Below are 12,332 nucleotides of genomic sequence, written 5' to 3'. Positions count from 1 at the left end.
GGAAGGCATTTTTTAAATTGATTTCCATTAGTTGTTTTTAATGGTCTTTAGTGGGCTTTGCACTTCCATTCCTTTCAGGACCTCCACCACAGCTGAAATAGCAGCTAGCAACAACTGTGTTTAAACATGAATTTTTACAAGCAAAGGTCTAGCAAAGTTTCCTTGACCAGGGGGAACAGATGCTTCTAGTCCTCATCTTCTTATCATCTGGGGTTGGGTCATCATGCATCTACACTACAAATTTTACTGTGGTTAAGCAATGTAGTTAAATAGTGAGCTGACCGTGATACAGCTGGGTTTAGTCTTTTCTGTGTAAATGGAAGCAAAATTGGAAAGTGTGACTCCTTAACATGGCTTTAACACAATTTGATCTTGTCCCCTCATATCAGACCAAACTGTTTACTGGTACAGGAGACCATCACGTGTGAACATTGTGCTTAAACATGATCCAATCTGGGGTGTAGATAGAGACTTGTTCCATAATAATACCTGGCACTTGTGCAGTGCTTTACATCTATGGATCTCAACGTGCTTTACAGTGAAAAGCAAGTATCCTTATTAGGGCTGGTCAAAGGGATGTACTTTATTTTCCGCTAAGAATTTTTAAGAAAATGAAGAAAAGTCATTTTGGTAGAATATTTTGGGATTTTGTTGAGAAAAACAGAACAAAAAGCAAAAATCTGACAAATTTCTACAATGCAAATGTTTTTGCAGAAATTTCCATTTTGTCAAAGGGCTGTTTTTCTGGCTGAAAAGCTTTCAGCCTGCTCTAATCCTTACCTCTATTTTACGGAGGGTGAAGCTAAGGCACACAGAGCAGCACTTGTTTGCCCAAGATCAATGGCAGAGCCAAGAACAGAACCCAGGTTTCCTGACGCCCAGTTTAGCACCCTTTCCCCTGTTTTCTATTGCTTCTTTTCACATACCCTGGCTGTACAGTGGGCAAAAATCAGCATTTGCCAACAGCCACAAGAAATGATATCAGATACGAGTTTTCCTGGTACTTAGGACAGGAGACTGCTGTTGTAATTGCATGGTATCTGTTGACAAATATAGCTCTCACCTTCAGCATATCCCAGAAAGCAATGTACTGCAGAATGATATGGAGGTACATAAGAGTGTGAGGAATATTACTTACTATGTGTTTTCCTCCCCTACTATCTAGCCAGCATGTGCCTAGAGGAGGCAATATAAGGAAGTGGAAAAGGGAAATCAAGTTAATGAATTGAAGTCTATAGCCAGCTCTAGGGTATACAGGCACTTATATAGTAAGAATTCTGGCTGCATTAAAGATGGTTTGATATTAAAGAAAAATGGTTTGGTCTCATTTCGATACTTCAACTGCTTCAGTATCAATGCAAATAACAGACCCTTCCTGTCAAGTGTGTAGATTCCAGCTTTTTGTGCATTAGGAATACTTTGTATTGACATGATCTACTGCTTCTCTGCCCACCGTTCTAGATGCTGAATACTGGAAAGGCACATTCCATACACTGACATGATTTATTGTTGTGGCTTCTTCTGCCTCATTGGAATCAGGGCTGATATAATTAGATTACTAAACAAATTTTGTCCACTGTTATGTGCAAAAGGATTTGCTAGGACACAAAGCTTGTCACAGCAAGATAAGAACCATATTTTGAATGTGAGTCTCTGCTATTTAGCTAATAGTTTTAATTAACTTGGATTGCATTTCTCAGTTTGTCATTGAGTAGAGAACATATCCAAGAAGAAGACAGTGCTTCAATAAACTGAGGGAATAGTTCTTTACCATTTTTTAAATAATTACTTGTCAACAAGCTATGTTAGCTACTCAGTGTATTCCATCTGTGAAGATAATATTTATTTTTAATGCTTTTTCCCAGGGAATATTGACTAAAGATTTTCCTCCTCTTTCCTTTGTCACACCAGTAATCATTATATATTTTTCTCTGTTACAAAGCTTATTATTATATCCAGCTTTTCATGAATGATTAAAGAAATAAACTCAGTAAAACTTCAGGTGTCAGTATCATGTTCAGATGTCATGAACAGGTTTCATTAACAATCGCAAGGAGGAGTTTAATCTGACATTGATCAAATGTGTGGGAGACTGGAAGCTATAATAAATATACAATGTATTGCAAGGCTTAGTATGGTGAGCTGGGAGTCAGGACATGAGTTCTTTCCCCAGCTCTGATACTGTCATGGTTGCTGTGCAAACTTAAGCAAGTCATTTAGGCTGGGATTTAGGTGCTCAACTTCCATTAATTTTTTTCTAGTGGAAATTGGGTGCCTAAATCTCTTGGACTTTGAAAATCCCACCCTTGATCTATCAGTTTGCTGCTCTATTAAATGGTAATAACACTCTTTATCTTTTCCAGCTGGGGGTGTTGTGAGGCTTTGTTAAATAATACTTTAAAAAAACCTTTGAGATCCTTGGATGAAAGATACTGTAAATGTGACAGGTATTTACAAATATGGCTAGATCTGGATAATATTTGGGTCAAAGTGAGCTCAAATATTAGTATAAACAAGTGAAAAAGAGACATCTTGGAGGGGAAAAAATCCAAACCTAGATATAAATTAAGGGAGCATTACTTAGAATGCAGCATATGAAGAGAGAGACAGGCTAATTGTGGATTAACTACCGTTGACAATGCAGTGTGATTGCAAAAGGGCCAATTGTCTTTTGGGATGTGTATACCATAACCAGGAAGGTTATAGTACCATGTCATGGTTAAAGGGCTGGCTGAACCTCTGACCCCTTCTCTGGTCTCTCTGAAGGTGTTCCCCACCAGCACGAGGCCTTGATCTTTACCTCCCTGGAGTGAAGTCACACAATTCTCCCTCTCTTTGACCATATGTCAGGCTACAGCTCCCTGTGGATTAAGAGCACTTATCCCAACAGGTCTACCTGGGTTCTGGTACCTGCAGGTCCTCCCTTTGGGATTCTGTGACCACTAGAGAATACAATGGCAAAATAGCCTTCTTAAAGCAAAGTATTGTTTAATTTTAACAGTGGGAATGCCACAGGGTACGCTCACCACTAGTGGATGCCTCCTCCTGGCCATCCTGGGGATTAGCTCTGCCAGGTGTTGCACCCGCCTCTGGTGGTGTCTTCATCTGTCATCCTCTTGTCCTGTGGACCCCTCTCGCTCCAGGAACTGCAGCCTCCTCTTCATGACTTGACTCTCCGGCTGGGTCACCATATGTGTTCCCCCCTTCTGGTTTATCAAAGTCTTTCCAGGACAAATCATCCCAGGCAGTCAACTGTCCTCTGCCTGGTCTGTGCCACATTCCCAGTGGCTGTTAGGGGAACCTGGGGCAACCCTCTACTCTGGGTTCCAGCACTGGGGCCCTCCGGATAGCAGCCAAGACTTGCATTGCTATTCCTTGCTGCTATTCCCCTGAGCACCCTCCTACCTTCCTGACTTCCCCACTCCTCTCCCTTTGGGTTTGCCAGCCTCCCAACTCCGTCCTCCCAGGGAGCAACTGTGGACTACCCTCCATAGTCCCAACACACTTCCCTCCTCCCAGGGAGTGCCTACAGCCTACCTTCCTGCAGCCCCCTTCTGTTACCAGCTTCCTGGGTTATATAAGCCCCATCTGTTCCCGCCTAGCTGAGCCTCAAGTCTAATTAATCAATCCCTGCTCCCTGGCTCCTCCTCCACATGCAGCTTGGCAGTTAACTGGGCCTAATTTACCTTTCAGGGCCAGTGTGGAGAGTACACCCCATCCAAAGCATAACACAGGAGAAAAGGTTTTTAAAACAACCGAGGTCTACACTCATCTCTCTCTTACCTAGCAGGCTTACCATCCCTAGTAGGCAATAGACACATCTAAGTTCCCAGATAACCCATCCTCTGAAGTCTGGGTTCCCCTTCATTTCCTCTTCTCTGAGAGTGAGACTCTAAATCAAGTCTCCTCTGTTATCTGAGCCTAGTTAAACTGGTTTGGGCAGCTCAACAAGATCTGTGAGTAGCAACACTAAATCCTAGGTGTTTGCTGAGAGGTTGTTATCCGGGTTATTGTCCTACTTCCTGTCTCCATTTCCTGACAATCCTGCTGTGAATTAACTCACTATATCCATACAGTGAACCTTTCAATAACCCCATCACATACTATATTCATAAATTATTACAGAGCAGGCCCCACGTGTTTCACAGTACCAATTTACACTGTGCTGACAAGTGTTTTGTACAGCAACTGTAAATCCAAGAACACACCTATAATACTGTACATAGTTCTTGTCAACTTTCTTTGAAAAAATACAGACTGTGGATTTACACTAGTGTAACAGAGTAGAACCTCCTTTGGGGACTTGTAAAACTAAGAAAATGGGATACAAAAGTTATTGAGAGAGGATGAGCACACTTCCTACATTATCGTCTTTACAGTTACTTTTGCCACCAGCTTTTTACAGGCCAGAGCCTGGGCTGCATGTGGACAGCTTTGCACTTTTCCACCAGAGCAAAGATTTTCTGAAGTCCACTTAGCATGACACAGGAGGATCACCCTAAGAGAGCCACTGTAGCGGATTCTCCATTATCCCAACCTCCCACCCTACTCCTTGCAGCTTGTAGAGATGGCATGCCTGGGGAAGGAAATTGAATTTGGATGTTGACTCTTTAATGGCAATCACTTTAGATGCTGAAAACTGTATTGATACATTGATTAGCCCCATATATCAAGAAGGTTAGAGGAAAGCAGAGAAATAGATGAGATTGCACATATTCCATTAAGCACTCTTGTGGTGAAATCCTGATCCCATTAAAGTTGACGGAAAATGTCTCATTGACTTCAATGGGACCAGGATTTCACTCCAGTATACAAGAGTAGCAAGGGGGCATGGAGTGTAGTTATGTAAAATACAGGGCTTTGTTCTCCTTTGTCAGTGCTGATTGATTATGTAGTCAATGTGATCACAATCACCTCCTATGGAAGATATTTATAATGATAAAATGTCATATTTATAGCAAAATAACGCACTGTGCAATTGATTCATGGTTACTGAAACCATTTTTCACTTAACATTAATGTACTGAGTAGTGGTTTCTTAACACACTAATATATGCTAGCTAAGAATAAGCTCAGGGCCCAGTATAAAGTATGGGTGCTTAATGTATCTTGACAGTCAATAAGTGTTTAGTAAAGGACGGGCAATGAATTCATTATTCTCCTTATGAACCCATTCCTATTTATTGCAAACAATCAAAAATATTTTATTGTAGAGAATGAGATCTCACATAACAGTTCTTTCACCAGAGGCTGCCATGAAAGGACCAGTGAGACTAGAACAAAGTACAGTTAATGATAGGTTGTTTCTCAGAGAATTAACCACTGTAATTGGTCAATCAGATTGAGCATTTGAGAAGGGAAGAGTTGCAATTATATTAAAAGCTACTTACTGTACTTTGGCAGCTTTCTCTCTGCCTTGGGCGATTCTACACTCTACATCAACATTCAGGTTCATCACAAAGTTTCCTAGCAGTGTCAGGGTCAGGTTGTTAGTAGGGCTGTCTAGCAATTAAAAAAATTTATCGTAATTAATCGCACTGTTAAACAATAATAGAATACCATTTATTTAAATATTTTGGATGTTTTCTACATTTTCAAATATATTGATTTCAATTACAAAACAGAATATAAAGTGTACAGTGCTCACTTTATATTTATTTTTGATTTCAAGTGTTTTTCACTATAAAGAGACAAAATAAACAGTATTTTACAATTCACCTAATACACGTACTGTAGAGCAACCTCTTTATCATGAAAGTTGAACATACAAACGTAAAATTATGTACAAAAATACTGCATTCAAAAATAAAAATGTAAAATTGTAGAGCCTGCAAGTCCACTCAGTCCTACTTCTTGTTCAGCCAATCGCTCAGACAAACACGTTTGTTTACATTTGCAGGAGATAATGCTGCCCGCTTTGTGTTTACAATGTTAGCTATAAGTGAGAACAGGTGTTCTCATGGCGCTGTTGTAGCCGGTGTTGCAAGATATTTACGTGTCAGATGCACATGCTTCAACCACCATTCCGGGGACATACGTCCATGTTGATGATGGGTTCTGCTCGAAAACCATCCAAAGCAATGTGGACCGACGCATGTTCATTTTCAGTATCTGAGTCAGATGCCATCAGCAGAAGATTGATTTTCCTTTTTGGTGGTTCGGGTTCTGTAGTTTCTGCATTGGAGTGTTGCTCTTTTAAGACTTCAGAAAGTATGCTCCACACCTCGTCCATCTCAGATTTTGGAAGGCATTTCAGATTCTTAAATCCTGGGTCGAGTGCTGTAGCTATCTTTAGAAATCTCACATTGCTACCTTCTTTGCGTTTTGTGAAATCTGCAGTGACAGTGTTCTAAAAATGAACAGCATATGCTGGGTCATTATCTGAGACTGCTATAACATGACATATATGGCAGAATGTGGGTAAAACAGAGCAGGGGACTGCAGGGCCGGCTTTAGCAAGTGCGGGGCCCGATTCCTGGGGCTTGTACTCACCGGGCGGCGCTCCCAGTCTTCAGTGGCACTTCGGATTGCTGGCTGGGGGAGGGGGTAGCGGGGCTTGCCGCGCTCCGGCTGGGGACACGGGGCTGTGGGGCAGCAGTGCTCCGGCTGGGGTTGCGGGACCACGGGGCTGCTGCGCTCCGGCCGGAGCTCCAGCCAGGGGAGCAGGGCTGCGGGGCTGCAGGGCTGTCGCGCTCCGGCGGGGTCATGGGGCTGCAGCGCTCCGGCCAGGATTGCGAAGCCGCGGGGCTGTCGTGCTCTGGCCGGAGCTCCAGCCGGGAGAGCGGGGCCGCGGGGCTTGCTGCGCTCCGGCCGGCGCTCTGGCCAGGGGAGCGGAGCCGCCAAAGACCCCGGAGCGGACCGCTGCCGCCCACCGGGGTGAGTAAAAAAAATTAAAAAGGCACCTAAGGCGCGGGGTCCGATTCTGGGGAATCAGCGAATTGGCCTAAAGCTGGCCCTGGGGGACTCTAGCGATGTGACGACTCACTGGTGCGGCACCTCCTGCTGGTTGTCTCGGGAATTAGCTCTCCAGCTCCGGAGTGCCCTCTGCTGGCTGATGTCCCGCTTGCCGCTGGCACCCGTCTTCCTCACAGACTCTGGTGCCCCTTTACCTTGGGTGCTGCCCGCTGGCAGTACCCCCACTCTCTGGGTCTCTCCATCCAGGGGAACTCCCAACCCTCTACCCCAACCTTGCCTCAGTGGCTACTGCCAGTCACCATCTAGCCCTCGCTCACTGGGGCAGACGGCAGTCTATCAACCACTCATCATCGGCAAGGGGTTTTGGACCTGCTGCCTTTGCCTACCCTGGGCTGCACCTCTGCAACCCCAGTACCCTTTCTGGCCTTTAGCAAGGCCTGCAGCCTAGGGGTTTTCCAGGCCAGAGCTCCCCAGCTCCTCTGGCCTTTCTCCAGCTGCTCTACTCTAGGTACTCTGCTGTGCTCCCAAGCAGCCAGGCCCATCTCTCTCCACAGCTAGAGAGAGACTCTCTGTGCTCCTGGCCCACAGCCTTTTATAGGGCCAACTGTGGCCTGATTGGGGAGTGGCTCCAGCTGCGGCTGCTTCCCCAATCAGCCTACCCTATTGGCTCCCCAGAGCAGCCCTCTCCCAGGGCTGTTTTAACCCCTTCAGGGCCGGAACGGGTGACCACTCCGCTACAGGGACATACAATTCTCCCCCAAGGAGTTCAGTCACAGATTTAGTTAACGCATTATTTTTTAAATGAGTATCACCATCATGGAAGTCAAAGAGTCACAGAGAAATAACCTTTCCCACAAGCCATAGAAGAGCAATAGCAGGGTTGCTTCCTGGATCCTACTGCATTCTCAGTGAATGGGGTTGTGTGGGTGTATCAGAGCAGTCCAGAGTCCATCATCTTGAGTCTGAGAGATGAGTTCTTCATTTTACAAATTCAATATGCAAGTGAATATGTCCCAGTTTTGTAAAGTTGTGTACGTGCTTTTACAAATGTGGGCCTAAACGATAAAGGCAAAACAAAATTATAGGATTTTAACGTGGGGCAGAAGGAAGGCAAGCCTTATCCTACACTACCAGGCGTGAAAGTAACTTAAAGGACTTACCGGTACGCTGGAGTCCTGAGCGGGGGCGTGGCCTCAACTGGAAGAGGCGTGGCCTCAACCGGAAGAGGCGGGAGGCTTTCAAGATTTAAAGGCCCTGGGGCTCCGGCTGTGGCTGGGAGCCCCATGGCCTTTAAATCACCCCTGAGCTACCAACTGCAGAGAGGCAGCTGGGAGCCCCGGGGCTCAGGGGCGCTTTAAAGGGCCCGTGGATCCCCGCAGTGGCCGGAGCACCAGGCCCTTTAAATCCCCACCCAAGCCCGGCTGCCGGAGCTCCGGCGGCGCTTTAAAGGGCCCTGGGCTCCCCCGCAGCGGCTGCAGTACCGGGCCCTTTAAATCACCACCGCAGAAGCCGGTCCATCCGGCACGGCATACTGGCCCTTGCCGGTACACCGCACCAGACCGAATCGGCTTACTTTCATCTCTGTACACTACTGAAGTCAATGGGAGCATTGTTATTGCAGGGTCAGGTCTGAAATAGGAAACCTGGGGGAGGAGATTGATTACAACATAACCAGTTTTTGAGCTGGTAAAACAATGATTATACCCTGGAAGTTACAAGTGGCCATTTCTTCCATCTTTTACCATGTAGATTGATCTGTCATCTGAGGCTCACCATTTAAAAGATGAGATGGCTGCCATTTCTGGCATATATGAAAAGAAGGAGATGCCTGCACCTCAGGAACAACTAGAAGTGAGCAGTTGTGGCAAGATGAGAACTGAAATCAGCGGACACAAGAATTCTCAAATGGAAATCAGATCCCAGAGCAGGTTTGTTGGCTTCTGCACTGAATACAGAGTTCTGATGGAAAGTTGTTTTTCTTATTTAAAGAGAGAAATGAGGCAGGTGTGGCATTTTATAGCTCAATAAAAGAAATTCCCTGCCCTAAGAAACTTGTGATATCTAGTTTTGCCAACCTCAGGCATTCAAAAATCATGATTCAAACCTCCAGAAACAGTGAGATTTAAAAACAAATAATAAATGTTGAGTTCTTCACATAGTGGTATCTGAGCCTTTAGGGTGCACTAGGTTCACATTTTCAAGCAACTTTTCTCAGCAATTGTGAGGACTAGAAATTTACAATTTTTTTGGTCTTGTTTTGTTTTCTGTTTTTCCAGAATAAAACCGAGATTCTTATGAAATGTCTTTATTCCAGGAGCTGGGGCTTTAAGAAAAACATGCAAGATGTGCTAAAATCACAAGAGTTGGCAACAGTGTCTAGAGATGTCAAGGACAGCCCAAAGTAGCGTATTGTAATGCTTGACACCTCTTTGAATAGACTAACACAAGAGTGATCAACAATGATTTTCTTTCTAATCACAAGGATCCATCCTAGGACAATGGTTTGCTACAGAGACTGGTCAGACTGAAAGAAAACCAGTTTGGACTGGGGGTAGGGTGGCTGGAACTTCCTGGCAAGACACCTGACTAGGGTCTTAAGCTGACCAGTTGGTCACATGGCAAAGGGGACAGAAACCTTATTTAAAGGCAGGATCAGTTCCAGTCTCCCTCTCCTTCACAGTCTGACCATTGCCAGCAATAGAAGGAGAGGCAGGAAGGACCTACCCACCTGAACACAGAGTGGGCCCAATGGCTCAGAAGAAGGGCTGAGCATAGACACAGTGTGGAGTGTGTAAAGGCATTTGTTGTTTTGCCCAAAGATTTGTAACTCTTGTATGCTTTAAGAGTCAATGTTACTATGGTTTTAGAAGCCCTTGTGCAAAGCCTGTGTTCCTTGCCTTGCCTGCCACATGGTCCCCAAGGAGTTAAATGATAAACCAGATTGCTCACAGAGATGGAACTCTGGTGGAAGCATGCATAAGCAACTGGGAGGTCAGAGTGCTGGCTTTAGGGCCTAGGGCAGTTGGGCCCTGGAGTCCCACATCTCAGAAAAGGGTGGCAGACAGGGAGTTTGCATTCAGGAGTGCACCTTAGAGCTAGAAACTGTGACTAGATGCTGGCCAGACCCACTGGCTTGGAAACGTGGGATCCAAAGGTTGGGACTAATTACAACAGACTGGTGACTGTCCACTAGGGGAACTCAATCAGGTCTGTAACACCATCACCATAGCATCTAATTTATGCAAAAATAGGGGTTTACTGGGGACTTAAGTGACAGACAGGCCTCGTGCTGGCCCACTGCACAAAGGTGACTTTGCCCTCCATGCTTCTATTGTGTATGCAGTTAAATCTTTGCAGAGAAGTGGGATGAGACCACACTTCTTGTATGAGAATTATTGGCCTTGTAGATTAAAGGAGTGAAAAATAACAAGATTCTACTGTATGGTATTGGTTAATAACACTCACTGAGACTACAGCTTAGGAGATCAAACTAGTGTCAAGAAAACAGTAAGGACTGATTCCATGCATGTGGATATACCAAAATAACTTTATGAATTGTATGTACTGTATCAAAAAGGACAAAAAACCCTGAACCCTGAGTTAATTTAAGCAACAATAACAGCAGTTTTGTCAACTTATTTTAAAATATTGCACACAAGCTGTGTTAAAACAATATTAATAATAAGATTTCAAAATCAAGAATCCAAAAGTTAAGAAATACCAGAATTAAGGTTGCCTGGTCAACCTTAATCAGACCCATTGTGCATATACATTATGATACAATCTTTAATTACATGATCACGTACTACAGTAACTCCTCACTTAAAGTCGTCCTGGTTAACGTTGTTTCATTGTTACGTTGCTCACCAATTAGGGAACATGCTCGTTTAAAGTTGTGCAATGCTCTCTTATAACGTTGTTTGGCAGCTGCTTGCTTTGTCTACAGCTTGCAGGAAGAGCAACCCGTTGCAGCTAGCTGGGGGGGGCTTGGAACCAAGGTGGACCAGAAGCCCCCTATCAGCTCCCTACTCTCCTAAGTTCCCTGTGCAGCAGCTTCCCAGCAGGCTACCAATTGCTGCTCCTGCCCTCTGCCTTGGAGCTGCTCCCGGGATCCTCCTGCTTGCTGTGCAGGGGAGGGGGGAAGAGGGGGACTAATGTCAGGGAGTCCCCCTCCCCCTACTCCTGCCCCCTGCTTACCTCTTCTCCATATAGAGCAAGGTGGTGACAGGACAGGGCTCAGGCCGGAGAGAGCTTGCTGGCCGCAGCTGCTGTCTCAACTTCCTGATTTTTTTAAAGGCAATGTGCTTGGGGGAGGGGGGGGGGTCAGCCTACTTAAAGGGGCAATGTGCATCTCTCTCTCTCTCCCTTTTACACACACACACACACACACACACACACATACACATGTGTCTCTAAAAAGCAACAGAGGGTCCTGTGGCACCTTTGAGACTAACAGAAGTACTGGGAACATAAGCTTTCGTGGGTAAGAACCTCACTTCTTCAGATGCAAGTAATGGAAATCTCCAGAGGCAGGTATATATCAGTGTGGAGATAACGAGGTTAGTTCAATCAGGGAGGGTGAGGTGCTCTGCTAGCAGTTGAGGTGTGAACACCAAGGGAGGAGAAACTGTTTCTGTAGTTGGATAGCCATTCACAGTCTTTGTTTAATCCTGATCTGATGGTGTCAAATTTGCAAATGAACTGGAGCTCAGCAGTTTCTCTTTGGAGTCTGGTCCTGAAGTTTTTTTGCTGTAAGATGGCAACCTTTACATCTGCTATTGTGTGGCCAGGGAGGTTGAAGTGTTCTCCTACAGGTTTTTGTATATTGCCATTCCTGATATCTGACTTGTGTCAATTTATCCTCTTGCGTAGTGACTGTCCAGTTTGGCCAATGTACATAGCAGAGAGGCATTGCTGGCATATGATGGCATATATAACATTGGTGGACGTGCAGGTGAATGAGCCGGTGATGTTGTAGCTGATTTGGTTAGGTCCAGTGATAGTGTTGCTGGTGTAGATATGTGGGCAGAGTTGGCATCGAGGTTTGTTGCATGGGTTGGTTCCTGAGTTAGAGTTGTTATGGTGCGGTGCGTGGTTGCTGGTGAGAATATGCTTAAGGTTGGCAGGTTGTCTGTGGGCGAGGACTGGCCTGCCTCCCAAGGTCTGTGAAAGTGAGGGATCATTGTCCAGGATGGGTTGTAGATCACTGATGATGCGTTGGAGAGGTTTAAGCTGAGGACTGTAGGTGATGGCCAGTGGAGTTCTGTTGGTTTCTCTTCTGGGCCTGTCTTGTAGCAGGAGGCTTCTGGGTACACGTCTGGCTCTGTTGATTTGTTTCTTTATTTCCTTGTGTGGGTATCGTAGTTTTGAGAATGCTTGGTGACGATCTTGTAGGTGTTGGTCTCTGTCTGAGGGGT

The 12,332-nt window shown here is 45.2% G+C and overlaps 1 protein-coding gene across 6 annotated transcripts in view; it reads left to right on the top strand.

Annotated features, from left to right (window-relative positions):
• LMNTD1 (lamin tail domain containing 1) overlaps positions 1–12,332 on the top strand; it is a 295,746-nt gene that overhangs the window by 8,010 nt on the left and 275,404 nt on the right. For all 6 annotated transcript variants that reach the window (XM_054037041.1, XM_054037069.1, XM_054037060.1 and 3 more), the window contains exon 2: positions 8,665–8,843. In XM_054037041.1, the coding sequence (XP_053893016.1) occupies positions 8,704–8,843 (140 nt within the window). In that variant the 5' untranslated portion in view covers positions 8,665–8,703. The remainder of the gene's footprint in view (positions 1–8,664; positions 8,844–12,332) is intronic.

Source organism: Malaclemys terrapin, chromosome 1 (genome assembly GCF_027887155.1).
Source record: "Malaclemys terrapin pileata isolate rMalTer1 chromosome 1, rMalTer1.hap1, whole genome shotgun sequence".
NCBI classification, from domain to species: Eukaryota; Metazoa; Chordata; order Testudines; family Emydidae; genus Malaclemys; species Malaclemys terrapin.
This window is presented reverse-complemented; position numbering and strand designations above follow the sequence as displayed.